This window comes from Poromitra crassiceps (assembly GCF_964638095.1).
Source record: "Poromitra crassiceps genome assembly, chromosome: 28".
Taxonomy (NCBI): Eukaryota; Metazoa; Chordata; class Actinopteri; order Beryciformes; family Melamphaidae; genus Poromitra; species Poromitra crassiceps.
This window is the reverse complement of record NC_139651.1, coordinates 19,907,950-19,933,874: the sequence shown is the minus strand read 5'-3', so window position 1 is coordinate 19,933,874 and position 25,925 is coordinate 19,907,950. Positions and strand designations below refer to the sequence as shown.

The 25,925-nt window shown below is 42.5% G+C and overlaps 2 protein-coding genes across 2 annotated transcripts in view; one reads left to right on the top strand and one right to left on the bottom strand.

The window, feature by feature from the left end:
* The window catches only part of kif18a (kinesin family member 18A), a gene marked incomplete at its 3' end in the record, with an annotated part of 35,050 nt that extends 24,509 nt beyond the window's left edge, over positions 1 to 10,541 (bottom strand). Inside the window, exons 1-9 of the mRNA XM_083662322.1 lie at positions 10,423 to 10,541; positions 9,186 to 9,547; positions 8,410 to 8,567; positions 6,768 to 6,872; positions 5,111 to 5,221; positions 4,722 to 4,919; positions 1,918 to 2,094; positions 1,685 to 1,759; positions 1,470 to 1,579 (exon numbers count right to left, since the gene is read on the bottom strand). Of these exons, the coding sequence (XP_083518448.1) occupies positions 1,470 to 1,579; positions 1,685 to 1,759; positions 1,918 to 2,094; positions 4,722 to 4,919; positions 5,111 to 5,221; positions 6,768 to 6,872; positions 8,410 to 8,567; positions 9,186 to 9,495 (1,244 nt within the window). The 5' untranslated portion in view covers positions 9,496 to 9,547; positions 10,423 to 10,541. The remainder of the gene's footprint in view (positions 1 to 1,469; positions 1,580 to 1,684; positions 1,760 to 1,917; positions 2,095 to 4,721; positions 4,920 to 5,110; positions 5,222 to 6,767; positions 6,873 to 8,409; positions 8,568 to 9,185; positions 9,548 to 10,422) is intronic.
* Positions 10,542 to 10,603: 62 nt separating this feature from the next.
* mettl15 (methyltransferase 15, mitochondrial 12S rRNA N4-cytidine) overlaps positions 10,604 to 25,925 on the top strand; it is a 57,917-nt gene continuing 42,595 nt past the window's right edge. Inside the window, exons 1-2 of the mRNA XM_083662324.1 lie at positions 10,604 to 10,666; positions 13,599 to 13,859. Of these exons, the coding sequence (XP_083518450.1) occupies positions 13,614 to 13,859 (246 nt within the window). The 5' untranslated portion in view covers positions 10,604 to 10,666; positions 13,599 to 13,613. The remainder of the gene's footprint in view (positions 10,667 to 13,598; positions 13,860 to 25,925) is intronic.

The window sequence follows — 25,925 nt, the reverse complement described above, 5'->3', positions numbered from 1 at the left end:
GATATGTTACAATACGCACTGAATGTAGGTTTCTTGTGCTCTGTCTTTCACCCTGCTTGTGGAAACACATTTCCTATTTACATGATCTTGTAATTACACTTCTGATTAATCCATAAACATTGTTTGCCGGTTAAATGATATTCCCATTGTTAACAAGTTGGATTATCTAGTTAGGCTAATTAACAAATAATTGATTGCAAATAAAATAAGGGTATTATTCAACAATGGAGAAATGCATTCTCATAGACAATAATTATTATTACACAACACACACACAAAGATCGTAATGTTTTGCAAATGATTTGGCAGCCCACTTGCATTACCTTCGGGGCCCACAGGTGGGGAATGGCTGAGTTAGTTAATAAATACACCTATTTCATTTGAAGTACCAGTATTAGACTATAACCTGTCCTGAAACAACATGCCTGATCAGCTTAATTATAATTATTGACTTAAAGCCCTCAGAACCACTGGTAAAACCACAGGTCCCACAGGTTCTGTGATGATCTGTGCATCACTACATTGGCAATTATCGGCTATTATGCTCTTTCTGCCTCCACTCAGGGACTACTATACTATAGACCAAATCAGCGGGATGTTTACATTTACTTCCGGGTACCCCTGGGTCCACACATTATAATGGCGGTGAATGGCACAAACTGACGTGTTGAAGACAAAAACAGACAAAGAAGACAAAAATGGTTCGTCCGTGTTGTGTTGTTGTTTAATATCATTCATAACAACACTTTCACTAACGTTAGTGGAGACCAGACTAGCTTATTTACCTGTTGGACCAGACCAGAGTAGACTTGACGCTAAATTAAATTAACGTGGCGTCGGTAGCTCTGTCTGTAACGTTAACGAGTCTGCTCTCGCGGAGAAGAGCCTGGTGACGCGAGGTTACGAGTCTGCAAAAAAACAGCGAGTTTGACAGACAAACAAACCTTATTAGCTAGCTAACACTACATAAAACAAACACAGAAGAAAGGCTAGATACGTCGGACAAGCATGTTTACCAACCGTTTAACCATTTAAATTGAAAGTAGTCGGCCGAAAACAACGAGAGGGTTTGACAGCATTTATTTGACAACACGCACATTTAAACCTGCCGCCTTCCCCAAGTGGTACCCGGAAGTAAATTTGTTTACATGGTGACGTCACGGTGATTTGGTCTATATTACAATGTTGACACTAAAAGGGTATAGAACATACTCAAACAAAAACAAATCTACTTCCAATCATGTTTGATCTTCCATAATAATAAAAATAATAATTGATTGGATTTATATAGCGCCTTTCTAGACACTCAAAGCGCTTCACATATCAGGGGAGGGAACTCAACTCACCGATGCGTAGCACCCACCTGGGTGACGCGCGGCAGCCAGTTTGTGCCAGAACGCTCACCACACACCAGCCTATCACGGTGGAGAGTTGAGGACTGAATGTGCCAATCACATGTACACACTTACCTTTTGAACTCTGCATGCTTCTGAGAAGAGATGGTGTTCACATGGCCAGGCACCAGGACATCCATCTTCTTGTCCTCATACTCTCTCAGTTTCTGCTTCAACGTTACAATCTTGGAGAAGAATACAAAAGAGCATTTTTTAATTCATACAATTCTACACGGTGTGACTTAGAAAGGTTAGAAAGGGAGGTTTTCTGAAGTAAAGAGCATTATTACCTCTTGCCGCTGTTTCTCACATATCACCGCATACTGGCCAATGTGACTGTCCAGGCTAACAACGTTACTCTTCAGCTGATATTTAGGAAAAGGCATAGAAAGAGAGAGATTACAAAATAAATAAAAAATAAAAAAATTGGTCATTTGAAATGGAATTCAATAGATGGTAAATTGACCAAACATTTGAAATGATCTTCACAGTAAACATCATGACAACATAAACATGAACTAACCGAAGACTTGATCTCCTTGGCCCTGTTGGCGTACTTCAGTGTGTTGTGGGTGTCGTCGTACGTCTTGGACGAGGGGCTGACGTTGGCGATCATGACAGTGCGGCAGTTGCCGCCCAAGGAGTCTTTAAGAAGCCGTGTCAGCTTGCTGTCCCTGTATGGTATGTGCGCTTTCTTACTCTAAAGCAAAGGAGAAAAGCACGTCATTTAGCATCGCTGGTTCACTGAAAGTGTTTATTTAAAGAGGACTGTAACCAGCTTTGCATCGTTACAATGTCGGTACTACTATATGCAGATGAACAATGTTCACCTTCCCTCTATGTTTGCTGCACAGAGACTTCCCTGCTCGTCCTGCCTGCAGAAACTCTGTCCTGATAACGTGATCTCGCATTCTGTTTCGTTCCAATCCGTCCACAGGCATTTCAGTGCCTTTACAGATCAACTTCAGCCAATCGGGGCCAAATCCAGTCAAAATCTACTTGAGAGGAACGTCTGTTCAAACACAAGGTGCTGTTGTTGTTACTGAGTCTAATTCTGCCATAACTGCACTTAGGAGGCGGTTCTGAAAATTGCTGGGGGCGGGGCTTGGAGGCCAGACGTCACCTGATCATCAGGATGCTTTACCAGGCTCATGAAAACACAGAGTAGATTTATTTCCAAAAGAGGAAATTCTCGACGTGGAGAAGCTCCACAAGAGAAGTTCATTCAGACCACAGTATTTGGTGGGGACCACCAAATCTCATAGGAAACAAAACTCAATATGGAGAGTTCAGGTTAGTGTTACCGACATCCACAAAAGCAGAAAACAGACTCCCACAACACTGGTCTGCAGTCACTGTGCAGCTGCTCTGTGATTGTGAACGCAGCTCAATCTCTAATAATGCTATAGATAAACTGCAGCTGCTTAGGTGAGTCACAATCTCATGGAGATTGAGATGGTGGAAATACACGTGAAAAGTTAAAGAGACACAGGAGGGGAAAATGATCTCTTCTGGGGTTTTCAGCTGCCTCAGCACTTCTCCATCAGGCTCAAAACCCTGGCCTACATCTGGATCCAACGACCTTGGTTCTACTTCACACATCCAGGGAGGGAGTTCAGCAGCAGCTGTGCCAACTTGGCACATTTCCCTTTCAATCAAAGCAGGACTTTAGGCAGCAAAGTTCATGGTCAGAAGAAGACTAATAACACGGTTCAGTCAGTGGACTCAAATGTCCATTTTTACTACACACAATCACTAGCGACCTGCGGCAGAGAGGCAACTGATAAATGGCCTTCAGCGCACACCTGCATGGAGGCTCGCATTGATATGAATGGGAAGTGGCCACTTCAATGGCAAAAACAATGGCTGTTACTGTTAGTGTTAGGTTCATCAGGAAGAAGCCAAACAAGTTTAAAAATAATGTGTGTTGCATGAAAATGACATAATGCACAAGCAGAAGGAGCAGACATTCTTGTGGGTCAAATGAATGAGCAGCATGTCTGCCCAAACACAAGTGGGAACATTCTTTCCCCAAACATATGACACACCATGAATTCCTTGTCTGCCTAAAGTCAACACTGGAGCACCATTAATAACCATGGAAGGAGGTGTGGTGGTGGGTGGGGAGCGTGGTGGTGGGGTGGGGAGCGTGGTGGTGGGGGTGGGTTTAGCAGATCAAGGGACAACAACAATTCTACTGCAGCAACACTCTAGATTAGCGTCCAGAGGAACCACCATATTAATTACATGTGGCCTGCTGAAGACGGATCACATTGTGCTACATGTGGCCTGCTGAAGACGGATCACATTGTGCTACATGTGCGCTACATGTGGCCTGCTGAAGACGGATCACATTGTGCTACATGTGGCCTGCTGAAGACGGATCACATTGTGCTACATGTGGCCTGCTGAAGACGGATCACATTGTGCTACATGTGCGCTACATGTGGCCTGCTGAAGACGGATCACATTGTGCTACATGTGGCCTGCTGAAGACGGATCACATTGTGCTACATGTGCGCTACATGTGGCCTGCTGAAGACGGATCACATTGTGCTACATGTGGCCTGCTGAAGACGGATCACATGTGTGCTACATGTGCGCTACATGTGGCCTGCTGGCGCCCGCTCCCCTGGGAGGGACTGGTGCGTAAAAGGAGACGACTGCTTGACAGGTTAATGTATGCAACTGGAATGAAATAATACCCAAATACTCAGTTGACTCTCCACTTCCCAGCCTCCTTGAATCATCTGTTTACTTTATATACCACAGAAGCCTCTGGTCAAGATTCCCAAGCAAATGACGCAAAATTACACTCAACCATCGAAATTACTACAAATTATAAGTATTTTTTAATACATTTGCCTGTTGTTTCTATGTACATTCTCAAAACATATCTCTGGGCACATTTCTGTACTATGTATGCTAACTTTCTGTGTTCTGATTACAGAGTAATGATAACAGACAACTATGCACATTATGTGACATCGTGTACTTATAAGCTACATTGTGTTGTTGCAACAACACAATGTTTTCATCTTATTTTTGAGCACTTGCCAATGCAGCTTAGAGCTTAAAGTTCACAAAACAAAAACACCAGTCGAATCAAAAGCAGGATCAATTGAGATGAGGACATCACAATTAATAGCGTTGTTAAAATTATATCGCATAATAATTAATACACACGTGTGCTTCTCCTTGCATTTACACTATATGAGCCTAAATGGAAGTGAGAAATATGCGCCGGTACTAAAACAAAGTCATAAATAAAACCAAAATCTTGTTTGTTGATAACAGACATGTGGGATGAGAGCAGATCAAACTCACCTTGGGGATTGTGAGAGCATTGATGACATTTCCTAAAGCCAGGAGTGATTTGTTTATGTTAGCGCCTTCCCGCGCGCGCGCCCCTTTGGTGTTGGTGGCGCTGGCTCTCTCCGAGCCCGCCAGGTCAATCAGGCTCATTTTGGCAACACAGACGTTCGGATTGAGGCTGGCAATCTTGTCCTGCTGCCGCAAGTAAACCTGGAGGCAAGAACACAAAACTGTCAACTCACCTATCAATCACACTGCACACGACAAGACTATCAAGAGGCATGTTATCTTGGTAGACATCTGTCCAATGCATTCATATTTGTGGTGGAAGCATGTGTTGGAAAGAAGCTCTGAAGGCTAATGACGTGAGCCTAAGGTCATACTCCCCCAAGTTGAAGTACCTGAAATACAGCATGGGAACGGGAGGAGGTGGCATTCATATCAGTTGGGTGTTGGGTCCTGTTTCGATTGCCATGATCCAAAGCCTCAAGAAGGTGCTCTGCACATTTGGGCTTTAGAGAGAGAGAGAGAGAGAGAGAGAGAGAGAGAGAGAGAGAGAGAGAGAGAGAGAGAGAGAGAGGACGAGGATGACACCCATTTTTTGTGACCCAGTAAAATGACTGATCTGGAACTACCTCACTTCTGATTAGGGATGCATGGGTTGCTCAATTCTAGGCCGATACGAGGCGTAAAATAAGAATTGGGCAGATAGCCGATACCGATATAGATTAGGGATGCACCGATCGATCGGCACGTGACCGGAAATGGCCGATTTCCACGTGATCGGCCTCGACCGGTGATCTGCGCCGGTCACTCTAAATAGCCGATTCTGTGAGCCGATTTTCACGTGACGTGCGCGCACCCAAAAGCAGCGAGACCGAGACGGATGAGTTGCAGCCAAAACAAAAGCAGCCACACACACATGCCACAGCATGTCTTCGTCGGTGTGGACATTTTTCACCGTCAGTGAAGAAGACGATACAAAGCTTGCAGTTTGTCACACATGCAAGTCGAAAATAAGCCGCGGAGGGGCAGGGTAGGTTGGAGTCCTCTCCAGTCTGAGTGGCTCGCTTCACCTCACCCCTCTTCCCCGACCAGCTGCAGTCCACATCACTGCTGCTGCTGCTATCTGTCAGTCACGTTGTAACGTGGATACAGGAGAGGACTATTTGTTTTCGTATTGCGAAGAGAACGACGAACATAATAATAAAACGCATCAGACCAGTGTGCAAGGTTTTCTGTGCGGGAAGATCTTTTTTTTTCGAATGTCGGATTAAAAAAACGGACTCTGTGTGTAAACTACGATATTCAAACTGAGTCAACTCAAACTCATTTCCTCATCTACTCAATAAAGCGCCCGGCATGGTTTTGCGCAGCCACAACTTGGAGCCTTGCCGCCGCCGAGCGGCGACAGCGAGACTGTGCATACTCGAACGTAACTTGTCCAAAACGTTATCGTGTCGTTTTCGTTTACCAATAACTTGCAATCATGTCTTTTATTTTGAGATGTTTTTGAGTGAGATCGTCCTACCTCATGCAAATGATAAGAAATGTGACATGAATGTTAATTTTCTATTAAAGCAAAAAAATAATAAAAAAATAAACGTCAAAAAATGTCCCGTCAATTATTGTTCTTGGAAAGAAAATCGGAATCGGCCAAAATCGGTATGGGCAAGTCAGACTATTAAAAAGTCGGAAATCGGAACCGGCCAAGAAAATGGCAATCGGTGCATCTCTAATATAGATATAATAGAATATCATTTTGTAGAAAGTAGGCTTCTGTAGTAGTTCCCGCTACAATAGGTGTCTCCAGGACCACATTTAGCCATGATCACACACACACACACACACACACACACACACACACACACACACACACACAAGGTGAAAACAATACCAGTGTCGCTGTCGCGGCTGGTAATAATAAATCTCATACATCTACATACAAGATGCAGGTAGAAAAGGAATGGGTGACATGTAAACTAGACATAGTGCTATTACTCAGAATGGACTTGAACATCATCACAGGCTATGGAGCTGAGCAGTGTAGTCACTAACCTGAAGCAGGGTGAGGCCTTGAACCACCACTCCTTTAGAAGCGTCTTCCCTCACTGCGAGAGGGCCGGCGTTCGCCAGCAGATCTCTGATCTGCTCATTGTAAATCTGTAAACCAGCAACAAGAAATCATTGCAACAATCAGTGGCAGATGCATGAAAGCATCACGGGTGGCTGACATTTTGCACAAGTAATGATGTTGACAGTATTCCAGAGAACTGCTTCAACTCAGGTTCAGGTCTTGTTTGGGATATGAAGATGCATACAGACAGCTTATCCCTATAGACATAATTCACATCCTGAAGATTGCAAAAAGCAACCGTAAATGAGATATGGTGAATATGTGCAGTGTTTCCCATACATAAAGGAATTTGTGGCGGGCCGCCACAATAATATTTTGACCGCCACAATAAGATGTTGACCAAAAAAAAATTTTTTTTTTTTTTTTTTTTTTTACAGTGCACCTGAACGCAACAGATATCCGCTGAATAAGTGTCCAATAAATGTTCATGTCATTCTGGCCAATACTTCTGTTATAGCATTTCAGTCTGGAATATGGAATATCTTTCAATAATCTATGATTTAGCTGCTAAATTGTCAAATACCGCCATCTGCTCGCTACCCAGGCACTTATGTATGTACTTAACCTAACTAACTTAACCTAACTATCCTGTGTGCACAACACTGTCAGCCTAAACTCCGGCTGACACCCCAAAAACCTACAATCCGTTACAGAAAAATGTATATTGTTTGTTTATTAACTGGCCCCTCGCCTTCTATCATTTCACGAAAGTGGCAAAGCAAATTGAGTATCCCTGACCTATAGGGAGAAATTTAGTTTGTCATTGTAAACCCACAGCACAGTAATGATGACATGTTCTTCATAGATCTAGCCTTTTAATTTTGCTCTTAAACTTTCTCAAAGTACACCAAATTCATGCATTTTACTTTAAAATGTTTAAAAAAATCTCGCGGGGGGGCTTGCCCCCGCACCCCCCTAGGGGGTCTGCGGCCCACCACCACAAATTCTCAAAATCCTGTGGGAAACACTGATGTGCCTTTTTATCCTGGTCAATATCAACTTTGTACTGCATAAGCACAACTCTTGATAGCACTTTTTATAGTTTATAAACATTTTATAAATAGTTTACGTGTTTCTGTTGAAGTGCTTACTATTACGTTACAATTGTCAATAAAGCATTTGCAAATGACTTGTTGCAAAGTGCAAACACAAGTGGCCAGAAAACAAGGATATTGGAACACAAGTTACAACATCACCGCCCCTTTTTAACCTGCCTGGACAATTTACTCATTTAACCCATTGATACCTGATGCAGCATGTGTGTGTATATCCCTCATTTGTGTGTATCCCTTTAAGACCGCGAACCGCGTGACGGTCTTAAAGGGATACACACACAAATGCTGCATCAGGTATCAATGTTTTTTTGGTTTTTTTTACCTTTATTTATCCAGGTTAGCCTCATTGAGATTAAGAATCTCTTTTTCAAGAGGGTTAATTGAGTTTAGGTTAAATATGAGATTGCAGTGAACAAGTGTCAAGAAGTGGGATGTCTGCAAATAAGGCAACTGACATGTTGGATCACAAAACAAAAAACATGAAAAAAGTAAATGACTCAATATTCACCTCAAGATATGAGACTTCAATGTCAAACACCTTCTCCTCCTTGACTTCATCCATGCGTCTGAACAGGTCCTTCATAGTGCGGTACATGACCCCAGGGTCAGTTTGTGAACCTAACATGGTATGTGTCTTGCCTGCTCCAGTAGCACCGTAGGCAAATACTGTAATAGTTGGAAAACAATTAGCTATGAAATGGATCTATTAGTGCTAAGAATATAAGAACCATTCCAATAATCACAACAATGACAATAATAATCGTTGGAATGGCAAAAATTCTGTCCTGAATGAATTTTACTTTGTGAAACGATAAAAAAGGTAGCATCACCATTGGAAAGTGCATACTCCATCATACTGCATGTTCAGTGGATGCTACAAGCTAGGTTATTGGCTCAAAAGAGCCAGCATGCATCATAGTATACACTACACTATGCTGTCCAGGAGCTGTGACATAGAGGAGCTGATCATCCCCCCTAACCGACATGCTGTCCAATTTGTGCAAATTAAACTCTGGTTTTGGGAATGGTCACTGGCGGCAAAGCTTTCTACCCAGAGCAAGTGACAAATTGAAACTTATGTTCGATCTTTCTCTTATCTCTCTCATCCCTTTGGTGTAAAAGCAAGACAGAAAGACAGAACAGCCAGGTTGGGAAATATAAACATGCTGTCACTGTGTGCAGCTCACTGATGTAAAGTTAAATCATTTCTGGGTAGTGGAATTCCAAGTTATCTCTCACTGCCATTTTGCACCATTAATTTGCGTGTTTTTTTTTTTTTTTTACCTGTGCAGTTAAAGCCGTTCATCAAACCATCCAGCACCCCTTTAGTGGTGTTCTCAAAGATCTCCACTTGGGTAGAGTCGTCACCAAAGACATTGTCAAAAACAAACTTTAGGTCTTTGTTGGCCTTCTTGTTGATGTCCCGGGTTCTCCGTGACCCAAAACGCGGGACTTCCTGTTCCTTGGGGTCAAAGATCAGCATGTGGTTATCCACCACTTGGACCACATTTCTGAAGTTGTCACACTTCTCATTGTCGTTGACAGGTCTCACTCGGACAACCACCTTGACATGGTTGCACACATCGGCTGCCATTATGGCCCCTCTGGATTCACTCTGGGTATTCACTCTGGGGTGTTGCTCGAGTCTAGATAGAACACAAAAAGGTTAAGTTTTTTTCTCTCACATAAGTTACAGAAGAAGTGTGTAATTGGCAATATTGTGGTAACCAAGGAGAACGAAAACAAACTGGTTCAACTCAGAAATTTTTCGTTTTATCACCTGCGAGAAAAAAGGAAATAAGACAGTTTGAGATTCCCTGAATTTTCCATGACCGTGGGAACCCTGCCTACTAGTGCTGGTAACGTTTTCATATCATCGATGGCCAAATAGACAAGAGACCTCCATTTGATCAGAACAGTCCGTGCTCAATTCTATCTAGCGTTAGTTGAATTAAACCACTCCTCATTTTGCTGGGGACCCCATGAAACCCTCAATACCCCCGAGTAAAGTGACCACTGCTACGTTACACCAAATTACAAAGGAAATGATAACCCCTCATTTAATGACACCCTCACAATGACCACCCTTGTAAACGACAACAATTCCTCTCCCTCTAAAATCGTTATCATAACGTTACGTTAAGAAACTTGATGGACTGACACCCAAATAATAGCTGCTGTGCTGAGTGCAGCGCTAACGTTATGCCTAAACAACGCTACGTCAATGAGGGCGATAACGCCTCCGAAAAGTCACTACTTACGAGTTTGGTCACGTTAGCCTATGTTATCATACCTATAGAAACATGGAACTAACGCTAACTAGCGTAAACACATGTTGCCACATGATAACGTTACTCTGATGTGACATGGAGGCTAAAGAATAGGTAGCTAACTAACCTAGCCATCTCAGTCATGACAACATTAGCTTAGCTAACGTTAGCTAACTTTCAACTGCTAACGATAGCGTTTGTTTTAATTCACCAAGCGTTACCCTCTTGTGTCAGCACGTTATGCGTCTCACCTTTCGTCAATAATGGCCGAGTTTCGTTTGCAAATCAAATTGTTGGTTGTTTCACAGGAAAAAAGGTAAATTTAGCTAGCTAACACTCATAGCACAACAGCGCCAATATTTTCAAACGGTCATGCTTTTCTTCCTCTCCCGCAGCAGCTTGAATGTGATTGGACAGACAGGAGTGACGTCACGCCGCCTAGCATACTACTGCTGCCTGCTGAAGGTGGAGCTACAACTGTAGCCGTCTTCTACGGTAAGCTCTTAGCTCTGTTTACTGTAACGTTAGATATTAACGTTACGCTTCTCCGCATCAATTATTCCCCCAAACATTTGGAGATATGGGTTGTGTGTATAATGCTGTTTACCGCATTTATGTAATCGGTGGGCGGTGGGTGTTATTACACGAACATTGCTGTGTCACCACACACAGCAATGTCAACTGCGGTGCTTTCATCCGATGCCCACCCGTTGTACGCCTTTGCTAATAACAACATTAGAGATGTATAAAATGTTGCAGGACATCCATCGTCGATGAAGTCATGTTAATCGCTCCGAAAAGTACGCTGAACACACTTGATAGCTTAGCTAACATTGATGTTTACATCAGTGCAGTACACGTGTAATCCGCATCCATCATGCAAACCTGTCCCAAATCTTTCATCATCATCATCATCATCATCATCAGTCAGTATATAAATGGGAGCTAGGGCTCTGTCTATCGGTTGCTCTGTCTCTCTGTCTGTCCCACTGTGATGTCATAAATCCCACTGTGACATCATCAGTGATGTCATAAATCCCACTGTGACATCATCAGCGATGTCATCAATCCTAGTGATGTCATAAATCCCACTGTGACACTGAGCCCCCCCTTATTTGACTGACCTCCTTCTCCCCCACCGCCCTACCCGAACCCTCCGATCCTCGTCCACTGTTCCCCTCATCGTTCCATCATCCACCCTAACCCTAGTCTCTCCCCAGACTCAAATATTACGTTGAATCGCTGCGCTCCGCATACTACATAAATATGAGAGAGCTCTGGAGCATGCAGTAATGTAGTGTATCAGCGTAAGAACTCTCATGGGTCTGGCGTCGAGACTAACCTAACCCTAACTTTGGAGATCGAGCATTACTTTGGAACTCCCTCCCCCAGACTGTCAGAGACTCACCTTCACTCCCCAATTTTAAATCCCGACTCAATCCCGACTCAAAACCTACCTGTTCCATAACTCCCTATGGGAATATTATAATGTGATAAACTAGGGGGAAAGGGGCCGTAGCTAGCGATAGGAAGGTCGGGGTTCGTGTGGGTGATTTAGGGGTAGGGTTTTCCATGTTGAAAACGATTAGCCGTGTTGTTGAGCTACCCCCAAACATAGCCTAAAGTGCCATAAGGTTGAATGGCCACACCACTGTGCCGTGGGCTTGAAGGTATTTATGTTTGTATGAGTAGATGTGGCTATAGACGCAACGCAGGCATACCAGTTACAACCAGCAGGTGTTTCTTCTACTTTATTAGAGCCACACATCATTAACTGAGCTCTGATTGACAATATATCTGGTTGCCAGGAAACCTCTGAATAGCTGTTTAACCCTGTGGTTCACTTGTGTGCCTGCTGCTGCTGTGAGTATTGTTCATCATACAAGCCCAACATGGAGGATTTGTCAGCCAAATAAGATGCATTTCTGCAGTAATAAATCATGTTTCTTACTGTTATGTGGTGGTTGGTGATGAACTATAATTTAAATATAAATACTTGATTTCTTGTTCATTTCAATGCTAGGTTTCCATGGAATTCACTGTGCCACTGTGTGTGTGTCTGTGTGTACTGTAGATACCAGTTGAAAAAGGATAGATTGGATACTAGACAGAGGTCTCCAAGAGGAAATATTTTTTCCCAGCCTTTACATGGAATAATAACACATGAAACAGTGATAGAACACTGATAGTTTACGCCACACAGAGATATATTATGCTTATTGGTGCTAGAGACGTTCAAAACAATTAGGCTCCACAAAAAGTAGTCCACAAGTTTATTGGGGGAGTTTGCTTGGAGCCATGATGGCTCCTGCCAAAAATATGTCTCTCTGAGTCTGAACCATCTCTTTAATCAAATTATGCACATTTAGACTCTTCTATGTGATTTGATACATTTTTTTAATAACTAAATGCAAGATAAATAAATAAATAATAATAATTAAAAAATCACTCCCACTCACTGAGCCTTCCCTGAAACTGTTTGGAGCCCCCCTGGGGAGGCCCGCCTCCCACTTTGAAAACCTCTGAGCTAGATTTTGTGATTGTTCTAGTGTTCAGGCTAACATCAGATTAGATTAAGTATAGGTTAGGACAGGGTAGATTAGACTGTATTTTATTAGGTTCCTTGTTTGCTAGTTAGTTGCGGGTAACGTTACAGTAGTCAGAATGCCTGCAGCTGTTGCTTGTTTGGCTCGGCTCCTCCCCCTGCCAATTTTCGCATGCCGCTGCTGCTGACGCTGGCGGTGCGGCGGAGTGGCCTGGCCAAATGAGTAACAGCTGTATGCCCCGCCCCCTATAGGGCTGGCTGATAATATGATCATTGGATTACAAAATGTGACGTTGCTTACATGAACCATACTGTGATATACATTATATACATTATATATATATATACATATACAATGTGTCATACTGTGATATACATTATATACATTATATATATATATATATACATATACAATGTGTCATACTGTGATATACATTATATACATTATATATATATATATACATATACAATGTGTCATACTGTGATATACATTGGTATGTGTCGAAACTGACCCCTGTGAGTATCGTGATATTGATTTCAACCGTATCGCCCAGCCCTGTTTGTTCTGCTCTCTCTCCTCCCCCCTGCTCTTTCCCTTCTCCCCCTCCCCTCTCTCTCCTCCCCCCTGCTCTTTCCCTTCTCCCCCTCCCCTCTCTCCCCCTCCCCCTGCTCTCTCCTTTCTCTCGCTCCCCCTCTTTCTCTCCCTTCTCACCCTATTCTCTCTCCTCCCCTCCCTCTGTCGCTCTATAATATAAGATTGTTCAATCTTGTTTCTTGTTAGTGCTTAGCTAGATGTAGCATAAAGCCTCGATAGAAATAAACTTGACTTGACTTGACTAAAATATTCACCACACTATTATTTGTTCTGTTATCACACCATAGATCTGTGTCAGGATCATGATCTACCATGTGTCCACCACGTGCTCCAACCCAAAGTCCTGGAAAACAGCTCTTGCTGCTTGGAGAGCCTGGAAGTCGTGTTGGAGTGTCAGTGTGCAGCACTCATCTACAGATGGTTCATCTTCCAGCCCTGGTCCCCTGGACACATCTCCAGATCTTTCTTCTGTTTCAAGTGAAAAGCCTCCTCACACGCCTGTCATGCTTCAAGAGGTGCTCCATTACTTAGACATCCATCCAGGTCAGGTAAAGTTGGCCTCTCTTGTCTTTGTCTTTTGTGCTACATTTGTGCTTTTGAGACTTACAAGCTGTTATACCATGGTCTGGGTGAATACTCCATTGTGATTGGCTGCAAGGTGTCCATTACTTTTCTGATAATGTACACCTCACTAAGTAGGTCCAGTCAAATGGTCTGTTCAGCGTTTATAAATCAATGTGCTGCGTCTCAGCCCGTATAGAAGATTTGACAGCAGAACCGTTCTGCCCTACCGCCGTTAAAGTGGAGCTGAACCCAAAAATGACTTTTCTTTTCTTTTAGTTCAAATACCTGGGTATGCAGTGCACCTATTTAATAATGTATGCAAAAAAAAAATCACAAAAATCTAATTTCTTTAGTTTTTCACACTTTTTCACATCAAAAGTTCATTTTTCAAGATTTCATTGATAACAGTAATGTACAGTTTGCTGACGTCACCTAGTACTATCAAATATCTGCCACATTTCAACCAATCATATCACGACATGCAGCTGTCAATCAAATCTTCATTTCAGGATAATTTTCTCTTCCAAATGAAGTAGAAAATGGCGCCTAGTGCCTGTCATCTGGCAGAATTCCTATCCCATAAACTAACTACTAACTTGGCCAATTGTTAGAAACATGAACAAAAACCAAAAACTATAATCTCTAAGAATGCAAAGAAATGTAACTGGCTCGTTAAAACGCGCATTCCAGGGATATCGTATTTACAGAAATAGCGTAAAAGGCGCGCGCTTGAGAGCGTGGTTGTCAGGGGGCTGCCCTCGGAGATTCTAGGCGGGCGGGCAGCACCCATGCATCGGATTGTCCGCTCGCTCCGCACGAAGCAGCTGGCTGCCTGGTACTCCGCGGATCCCACTTGCGTAGCACGACAACACGCTGAATCCCACTCGATTTGGGGGTGGAACACGTCATGATTGACCAATGCCAAAGCCAGTCGACAGAATTGTCAAATCAAATCATCGACATGATACTATGACCCGCCTCTCAACTTGTCATCTCAGACAAATTATGTTTTCAGTCTGAAACGGACTGCGACGCACGTGACCAACGGGTTCAGTTCGACTTTAAGGGTTAATATGGCACTTTTATAAGTTTATTAAGAAAGAAAGTCGCTCACTCAAAAAATCTTCTCTGCTGTGTTTAATACCAACATGTTTGGTCAGAATGTGCCTTCGTCAGGGTATTATACTTTTATAAGTTTAGAAAAAAAAGATATAGTCAAAGTAACCATTTAGATTACCCTTGTGTGCTCAGTTTATCAAAATAACAGCTATTTAGAAATCTGATTTTGGTTTTGGGAGATTTAAAGAACCAGGACAAACAGTCACCTCAGCTGATAGAAGCCGGGCTCTGAGCAGCGCGGCCGAGGAACGCTTGAGTGTTGATCTCACAAGGTTTTTACTGAGAGCCGAATTATAGTACAAAGTCTCCTCCTCTAAAACACCAGCTTTCTGTCATTAAAACTGGTAAAAAACACACACACAAACACTAAATAAACATAAAGCAGTTTGTTAAAACTCACGGTTTTTCCAAGTCACTTTGGCGGACATGTTTGCCTGGTCAACACAGGCTGATTAACTCCTTGGCTGCGGCCGACAGAGCCTATCTTATTATTTGTGATTTTTTTTTTTTTTTTTAAGGGGTGTGGGCTAATGACATGGCTGGATAACTATCAATATTGTCCTGGGTGTGTGTTGTATGCAAGTTAGAATCACAGTATTGTGACAACCCTAACACAGAGCAGTGATTATCTTAGTGGTTAAGTGAGGGTGTCATTAACTACGGTAATCAGTTGAGGTGAGAAGGAAGACCAACCCGTGATATCAAACAAATACCCTCTCAAATCACTGGAGGCACTGCGATGAATCATTTGAATGTCTCTGTGGTAAAGTAATCACCTGTATAGCTGCTCTCGTCAGCTCAGCTCAACCAGACTTTGTATGAACGGAGCACTTAAGTGATGACGGGTGACTGAGAGCAAATACTGCAATTAGTGCAAAGTGTGTAAACGGAGCCTTTGTGCGGCCCTGCTGCTGCCTGCCACACATGAAGTCTGGCTGGAGATGATACAGGTAGTTGATTTACATCGTAGCCTACACTGTATTTCCACACACAGTACTCACACATTTGATGACATTGCTGGAATGATAGTTGATATGATAGTATGTCTTTAATTAAAACACACACATTCAGTAGTACAGTTACAGTTCAGGAGTACACCGCACATTGAGATGCAGTAATGTTGATGTATGTATTCAGGAAATGTACCGTAAATTCCGGACTATAAGCCGCACCGGTGTATAAGCCGCACCTGCAAAGTTGACTATTTTTTTCTTATATAAGCCGCACCGGACTATAAGCCGCGGGTGTTTTAATGGTATTTTTTTTTATTTTTTTTATTGTGTTTTAATGTTTAATTACCATATGTAAGGGTTCATGCACAGAGGGGATTGTCGGGAAAGAGATGGCTGTTTGAGGAAGCTCCCATTTATTAACATTTCAACAAAATAACACAACACCACCTGTGTTGTTTTTTACAGTGCACACAGTGTCATACAGTGTCATACAGTGTGGTGAAAAGAGGGCAAGAGAGGAAATTAAAACTTATTATAGTTATATAGGATTTATAGTTAGAAAGAGTGCTAAAAAAGAGAGATTTTTTTTTTTTTTTTTGAAAAAATCCATAGATAAGCCGCACCGTTATATAAGCCGCAGGGGCCAAAAAAGGCAAAAAAAACGGGAAAAAAGGTGCGGCTTATAGTCCGGAATTTACGGTATATCGTTTTTTGACAAGTTCATTATTTTTCGCTGCAGATGAAACAAGTAGGTTGGCTCGTCTAATAATCGCGACATTTAATTGCAGGATTAGGGGGGCCGCTGTGGCTCAGGAGGTAGAGCATGTTGTCCACTAATCGCTTTGGATAAAAGAGATCGGTGGTTTGATCCCCGGCCCTTCCAGTCCACATGTCAACGTGTAAGGAAGGTACGGAACCCCAAATTGCTCCCGATGGTTGTTGAGCTACCCCCAAACATTGCATAAAGTGCCATAAGGCTGAATGGCCGTGGGCTTCAAGGTATTTGTGCTTGTATGAGTCTGGACAGACATGGAATGGATGTAGATGGCAACTTGACTTGTTGGTGAAGGCATACAATCACCTTTTTTATCCTTCTGGGGGGGATAATAATTTGTCAGATTTTACAAAATCTATTTTAAGAAGTTTCATTCAAGTAAATAATATATTATTTATCCAGGTTTATTCTACAGTATATTACAAAAGTACAGTCTTCCAGAGCTGTTGATTACCGTTTAATTTGAGCTCAGATAACTAATTGTGGTTAGTAGAGAGTTCCATAATGTTGTCATTAACTGAGCCAGGATTCCGCTTAGCAGAAGACATCGGTAAAGTAGTCGGTCCTTCAGTGACTACTGACTCAGGATAGATACATACATACATACATACATACATACATACATACATACATACATACATACATACATCAATCACAGTTATATAAAATGCAGAGTAGTGCAATTAATCCATCCCAATTGATAACTAGTACAATACCAGCACTATATGGAAGGGATCAAAACTCTGGGTTATAAATATACATAATACATTCTAATAAAAAAAACACGCAAAATTATGATGCGGCAAATTAACATTCACTTTGAAATGTTGCTAGAAATACTGATTGGCCATATATTGATAATGCTATTTTGACTGGTTTTATTTCTTGTCGATTTTGTATTCACACATCCCCTCAAATCCGGCAGTCCAGCGGCTCCACGGTGCACACAGGCAGCAGGACATGATTTATGTGTTCTAATGCGGGGAACCCCTGCTGGCTGCCTTTCTTTTGTGATGCCCTTGCCCCGCCTTCCCCGCCTCCTCCAACTGCCTCTTCACCTCAGTGTTAGTGATGCTTAAGTACAGGAATTGTGCTGAAAAGGACAAAGCGGCGCGGGGAAATCCTCCTCTGGCGCAGGCTGCTTCGTTTAGGGACCTCCGACAGAATAGATTAATGACTCATCAGCTGAGAGTCCAGGGGAAAAAAACATGTGCTGCTTTAGCAAGAGAAAAGAGCTGCCTACTCCTAACAGTGCAGTCTCACCACACTCCCCCTTGTGGAATTAATGAGGCCGTAAGTGTCATATTTATTTGTTTGTTTATTTGTTTATTCATTTATTATTATTATTATGATTTCGACGTCATCTAATGATAAGGGTTATTGCTGTGATGTTTTCCACTGCACCTCCCAAAGAACACAAGACACAGTGTTGGTACTGTAGTACTGCGACGTCTACAGCCCTGTACTCTGAGGCGACAGTAGAATAACAGTAACAAACAAAGCATGGGCTGCTATTTCCTCCGATACATATGCTGTTGCCACCCGCTTCTGTTCACCTGACAGCGAGGAGTTTCACTGGCAGGGAGGATGACGCTATTCCTGGAAGCACACCCACGTAGTGGGGGTAGGGCTTTCCGTTAGCTGCTATATGCCGGTCAAACATGCAGTTAGTCCAGAAGTGAAGAAATCATCCACAAAAATGTCGCAATATATGATGAATCAATCAATCATTAAATGGTATTGCGTGGCCTACAAAACTTGCGAATCCTGCACACTGACTGACAACATCGATTTTTCCTATAAACAATTTCTAAAAGAGAACAAGTACAGTTTAAAACAAGTTCTAAAAGATTTATTACAAGAAAAACTTGCAAAGATATAAATCGCAATTGCAATATTATGTCAAATAATCACAATTAGATCCCCCCCCCCAATATGGTTCAACCCAACCCCCTTGTGGGTCTCGCAAATGTATTTTTTTCTCACTCCTTTGTTTTTGGGAGCAGTGAGTAGTGAAAGAGGAGGCTGGTAAATAATTGATTCTTGTAATTAAACACTCCAGCTAGGGACGCTGGGGCTGATTGACGGCCAGATATTAGGCCCTTGTCTCATAAGGTTGCGAGTTTAGTCCGAGGTTATCAGTGTCCAGAAGAGTCTTTCTCCCTCCCTGCCTCATTACTTTCATGAGTACAACATTTCATAGTGGAGTGGTGGGGGTGTGGTGTGAAGACAGTCTGCGACTTCATTAGCCAAATGGGGTGCCTCAGTCTACGGCGGGAGCGCCAAATGGTTCAGCTTTGCTGAGCAGACAACCCCCTTGTGGGCGCTTCACCACACTGTCCTGTGGAGACAACCCCCTTGTGGGCGCTTCACCACACTGTCCTGTGGAGTTACCTCAGCTCTTTCATCATCTTACACATTCTTCAGCTCCAGTTTCACATGAAGAACAACTTGGACAATAACGCAAGCAGTCCTCTGCCTACCTAAGCATACTGTATACTACTGTATACTGTATACATACTGTATACGACTGTATACTGTATACTACTGTATACTGTATACAGTAGTACAGTATACAGTAGTATAGTATACATTAGTATACAGTATACAGTATACAGTAGTATATAGTATACATACAGTATGTATACTGTATACTACTGTATACAGTAGTACAGTATACAGTAGTATACAGTATACATACAGTATGTATACTGTATACTAATGTATACTGTATACATACAGTATGTATACTGTATACTAATGTATACTGTACTAATGTATACTATACTACTGTATACTAGGGGTGTCAAAAATAATCGATTATAAGATGCATCGCGATGCGGACGTGCACGATTCTGCATCGATTCACAAATGTCAAAAATCGATTTTTATTTTATTTTTTTTATTTTTTTAATAATCAAATAAAATATAATGGAAGTACATGCAGTTGTTTATTTTAATTATGGATCATAATACAATGCAATTCAAAATGCACTTTTATTTTAAAAATAGCCACACAGTGAGAAAAAAGAAAGTGAGAAAAAATAAATCAAAAAAGTGAAGTGAGAATATTTATGACTTACTGTACTGATAAATGTGACGGTAAAGAAAAGGCACAATGTGGGAAATGGAAGAAGAGGCTCTACAGCTCCTACAGTAGGTAAATGACTGAGAGCTGTGTCTGCAAATTAGCTTTAATAACTATTATTTAAACTATAGAACTGTGTGCTTGCATGTATAAAATCCTGCTGAAAGTAGGAAAGATATAAACGTGAAATAAAGTGAAGCCCATCCAAGATGCAGAATTGATACTATTCCAGAGGGCAATATTTAAATTAGCTCCTGGTGTGTGAGCGTGGCTATGCTAATCATTAGCTCCTGGTGTGTGAGCGTGGCTATGCTAATCATTAGCTCCTGGTGTGTGTGTGAGCATGGCTATGCTAAACATTAGCACCTGGTGTGTGAGCGTGGCTATGCTAAACATTAGCACCTGGTGTGTGAGCGTGGCTATGCTAAACATTAGCGCCTGGTGTGTGAGCGTGGCTATGCTAAACATTAGCTCCTGGTGTGTGTGTGAGCGTGGCTATGCTAAACATTAGCGCCTGGTGTGTGAGCGTGGCTATGCTAATCATTAGCGCCTGGTGTGTGAGCGTGGCTATGCTAATCATTAGCTCCTGGTGTGTGAGCGTGGCTATGCTAATCATTAGCTCCTGGTGTGTGAGCATGGCTATGCTAAACATTAGCACCTGGTGTGTGAGCATGGCTATGCTAAACATTAGCGCCTGGTGTGTGAGCGTGGCTATGCGAAACATTAGCGCCTGGTGTGTGAGCGTGGCTATGCTAATCATTAGCTCCTGGTGTGTGTGTGAGCATGGCTATGCTAAACATTAGCACCTGGTGTGTGAGCGTGGCTATGCTAAACATTAGCACCTGGTGTGTGAGCGTGGCTATGCTAAACATTAGCGCCTGGTGTGTGAGCGTGGCTATGCTAAACATTAGCTCCTGGTGTGTGTGTGAGCGTGGCTATGCTAAACATTAGCGCCTGGTGTGTGAGCGTGGCTATGCTAATCATTAGCGCCTGGTGTGTGAGCGTGGCTATGCTAATCATTAGCTCCTGGTGTGTGAGCGTGGCTATGCTAATCATTAGCTCCTGGTGTGTGAGCATGGCTATGCTAAACATTAGCACCTGGTGTGTGAGCATGGCTATGCTAAACATTAGCGCCTGGTGTGTGAGCGTGGCTATGCGAAACATTAGCGCCTGGTGTGTGAGCGTGGCTATGCTAAACATTAGCTCCTGGTGTGTGAGCATGGCTATGCTAATCATTAGCTCCTGGTGTGTGAGCGTGGCTATGCTAATCATTAGCTCCTGGTGTGTGAGCGTGGCTATGCTAATCATTAGCTCCTGGTGTGTGAGCGTGGCTATGCTAATCATTAGCTCCTGGTGTGTGTGTGTGAGCGTGGCTATGCTAATCATTAGCTCCTGGTGTGTGTGTGAGCGTGGCTATGCTAATCATTAGCGCCTGGTGTGTGAGCGTGGCTATGCTAATCAGATACATGCCCTGTGGACAGCTGGATTGAGATGACTCATTCCTGCAACACATTGGCTCAAGGAGGCTCAGAAACTGCTTTATCTCAGTGGTGTTTCTTTTAAATATGTTTCCATAATGAAGCATTTAGAACAATTACCATGCATGCATTTTCAAGATTAGAATGATGTCGAACTTAATAGTGACTACAGATGAATGGAGCAGATTAACAAATTAACCCAATTGAGACGCTATATCACATTAAGAGGAATCAGTTAAGCTTTAGAGAAAAAGTGCAAGATTGCAATATAAGATGCTTAACATTAAAGCCGGGGTAGGCAACTTTATTCAATGTTTTATGTACTTTTTTTTTTTACACCTTTTAACACCTTTTCAGTACAAATGGTCTGAGAGCAGATCAAATCTCTGATATACCCTCTATATTCAAGTAGGCAGACCTACTTCCTGTCAATCACATGCACACATGCGTAGTTCAGACTAGTCGTGCCCAAACTGCAGAGTGAAAACAAATGAGCAGAGAAACCTGCAGAAGGTTTTAGTCTATTGATGAGAATATAATTGGCGACAGAATCAAAAGCAGCACTTAAATCCAAAAGTACAAAATAGAGAGTTTCTCATCATTATTCATGTTTATTCTAAGGTCATCGACATCTTTGACTAAAGGTGTCATTAGGTGCATGCCAAAGACAAGACATTTCTCAAAAAATTGTTAAAACTGAGGCATGCATTGAATTGTTTTAAGCAATTTTCCAACAGGGCATTCAAAACTGGCCTAACATACATTGATTGGAAAAAGGTCAAAGGTTACTTTCCTTCAAGAAAGGTATCAGCTACCCCTTTTTTTGTGCCAGGAAGATTTACAATTTCCAGCACTTCCTGCATTAGACAACAAACTTTGAGAAAAGCTAGTGGGGATAGGATCAAGTCATTGCCTAAAGCCCCAGGCACACCAAGCCGACAGTCGGCCATGTCTGGGCGTCTGTTGTTCTAGTCTTTGCGGTCTCTAGTCTGCCCTGACGGCGGCTTGTCTGTGGCTTTTACGGCCGATTTGGCGTCGGGTCGTTGGTGAGAGAAATCACTCAGAGTGGCTGGTCATGGGTAGAGAAATCACTCTGATTGGCTGGTCATGGGTAGAGAAATCACTCTGATTGGCTGGTCATGGGTAGCGACTAGCCAAACTGCGCGGGAGAAGAGAGGGTCACACACAAAATGTGCTCATTTTCCAACTTCATCTCATCTGATAATTCCAAAACATTGGAAATTAAAGTTGACTTTTGAAATAGATCTGTAGTTATTAAAGACTGTGCGTGCTCAATTTCTAGGCTCGCAATGGGCTCACTTTTTGGGGGGGTTGTGTCTAAACTCAACTCATGCAACGTCATCCACATCATCAATGGGTATGACATCACGGTTGTGGGGCATGACATGACCTCCTCAGTGGTTATGACATCATCCTTAACATTACTCTGTGTTTTCCAGTGCTCCGCTGACCTTGTATATCTCCAGGCCCTCAGTTGAAAGGCCTGTTGAACTAAACAGAGCAGAGAGATCTGCCCCCAAAATCAGACAGGCAAGCTCCTTTGATGGCGACCACAGGCAGACTAGCCAATTGTGATGTCATCAGTGACTGATGTCATCAGTGATGTCACTTGAGCAATTGAAATGTCATCAGTGATGATGTCATCAGTGATGTCACTCAAGCAATTGTGATGTCATCAGTAATGTCACTCGCTCAATAGTGACATCAGTGGGAAGCAGGGAAGGGATGGTGATGATGTCACAATGGATCTGTGAGTGTGAAGGCCAAAAAACGTAAAATATCGTAGTGCCTCCATGGGTGGATTTTCATTCCAGACCCCTGAAAAGTGTTTGGCAAATTTTGGGGGCGATCAGAGCACCAGTGCACCTTGCAACTCTGGACAAACAAACAGACAGACAGCTCTGCAATTATAGTAGTAAGATTTATGGAAAGCTTAGATTCCAACTCTTTGTTCTAATTGAATAATTAGATGAGATTCTGTCACAATGCCCTTTTCCACACTTTCTTCACAGTATGATATAATATAATAATAATATAATAATAATATAATATAATATATTCACAGTATGAGCAAAAACACATTATCCTTGTGTCTCGTTTATATTCACCTTATGCAGCCCCGCCCACTTGACCCATTGTATCACGACTTGTTCAAAACGCCGGCTGTTCTGTTGAGCTGTTACCTGCTCAAGCTAGTCTGACTCACCTGGTTAAACCTAGTTTGACTCACATTATGAGTCAGACTAGGTTTATGAGTCACAGGAAGTGTAAATACAATCGGAACTTCCAATTGTATTTACATTTCCTGTTAGTCTCTTAAGCCAGACGGTCTCTTCTACATAAAGTGAATAGGATCACATGAGGCATTCTATGCAGTAGTTTTTCTTACATCATTTACAAATCCGTGTCTTTGTTTGCAGACTCCCCTCGGGAGTTTGGCATAGTTGATCATGCACTTTCTTTGTCCACCTCTGAGCCACAGCTGGTCGGTGTCTTGTCGCTCTCCGCCACGCTGGTTCCCAGCATTACTTGTTCTTGTTCCAACAGATCTCACACTCTTATGTCCTTTAGTAGCTGCCATCGTTCTCCTTCAGTTGGAAAGTGCTTTGTTTTTGATCAGCACTAACTTCAAACATAGAAGGACGTCTCAAGACGCTCACCCCTGAATGATCATCTGAATAGAACAAGTAAGCTTAACCAATTTTTACTAAAGAAGAAGAAGACAATTTGCTCGAGAGACATCACTGATGACATCACAACTGCCTGCCATCACAGTCGGGCAATTGCGTGACATCATTTCCAGTTGGGTGACATCAGTTCTCACACACACACACACACACACACACACACACACACACACACACACACACACACACACACACACACACACACACACACACACACACACACACACACACACACACACACACACACACACACACACACACACACACCCCCTCTTCCTTGTTGCCTCGATCCAGACCCAAACTTCCCGACTGACATCACTTCCGTCGCAAATTGTGACTTAAGATAACACACAGTTGCTCGAGTGACATCACAGATAAGGCAATCGATAAAGAATCTGGTCGATAAGCAGAATCGATAATGGAATTGGCATCGATAAAATCGTATCAATTCCCATCTGTATAATTGTACAAATCCCTCCTGGTTTTCTTTATTTTTTAATAGCCCCCTAATGCTACCTGGCTAACCCATCAAATATGTGTACATGTCCGGACACTGGCGATTTTACCTTGGTGCACTGGATGCATGTGCACCCCCTTGTGGCCAGATGAAAATAAATTGTACATGTAAACAATTTAAACTAAATCTAATCGAATATATATATATATATATATATATATATATATATATATATAATGTGTCATAGATATCTATATTTCATTGTATTCAACATTATTCAATGAAATTTCTCAATTCGTTGTGTTTCTGAATAAAATATATCTGTACTTGACCTCTCAACTCAACTCACTCATATTTATTTCATCATTGTAAGGCCACAGCATAGTGAAGAGGATATTAATGTGATGTGTTTAGTTCTTCAAAGATCTACTAGCCTCTTCATTTTGCTCTCAGAGTGCCCCACATTCATGCATTTTACTTTAAAATGTACACAATGTCTTTGTCCAAGGGGGGCACGGCCCCCCCAATCGGGGTTCACTTTGGACCGTGATGGTGCAACCCCTAATTGGAAAGCCTAGAATGGCATATGTGTCCGGATAAGAAATGTCCGGCCACTGTGTTGGCTCATTGATCCACTGAGTCACAGAAAGCACCACAGAGAGGAGAGAGTGGCCCGTTTTCAGAAGGACAAACATACTTATCACCTGGTCACAAATCGGAAGACCATAATTTCCGCTTTTCTTTGGCGGTGGCCCAAATGCTGCCCGGGTCTTTGTTGCTAATTGCTAGCTGGTAGTCGGCCCTCTGTTTGCATTGTCTCTGTGTCATTGGCTTTTATTTGCTCAAAATACATGTAGAATGAACAGTGATGGGGCAATGGCACATATTTGGCTTGTGGGTGGAGCTGAATTGACTCTTTCATCCCCCGCTTATTGTTATGAGTGAAAAATATCCTGGATATGAGCTATAGTGAAAGGCAGGTGCAGCATAGCTTAGTCAACAGGGCATCTTGAGTTAGCCTATCTACACATATGTTTTCACACAAAACCTTTATTATTATTAATTTATTTATTAGGGGTTCAGGCCTTGAACCCCCCGAAGGGGGCTTGAATCCCTGAAAGTATTTGCTGTTTCTTTATTCTTCTTCTTCTTCTTTTCCTTCTGTAAAACTGTGTATATCTCAGAAACCCTAAAGGTGCGTTCACACCGACCTATTAAAGTTTGTCGCTGGCGTCGAGTTTACATACAAAGTAAATGCAAACGAGCGATTGAGCGTATATTCGCCTGGGAGAATAATCGCTGGGCGTCCGAGCGGCAGAGACAGAGCGATAGGGAGAAAATACGCTCGTCGCTCAAGATGAAATATTCCAACTCGAGCGAAAATACGCTGGCATCAGTCGCTCGCTGTTCAATGCTGATTGGCTGCTGTGTGAGAGCGAGTCAAGGATCACTCTGGCTTGGAACAAACCACT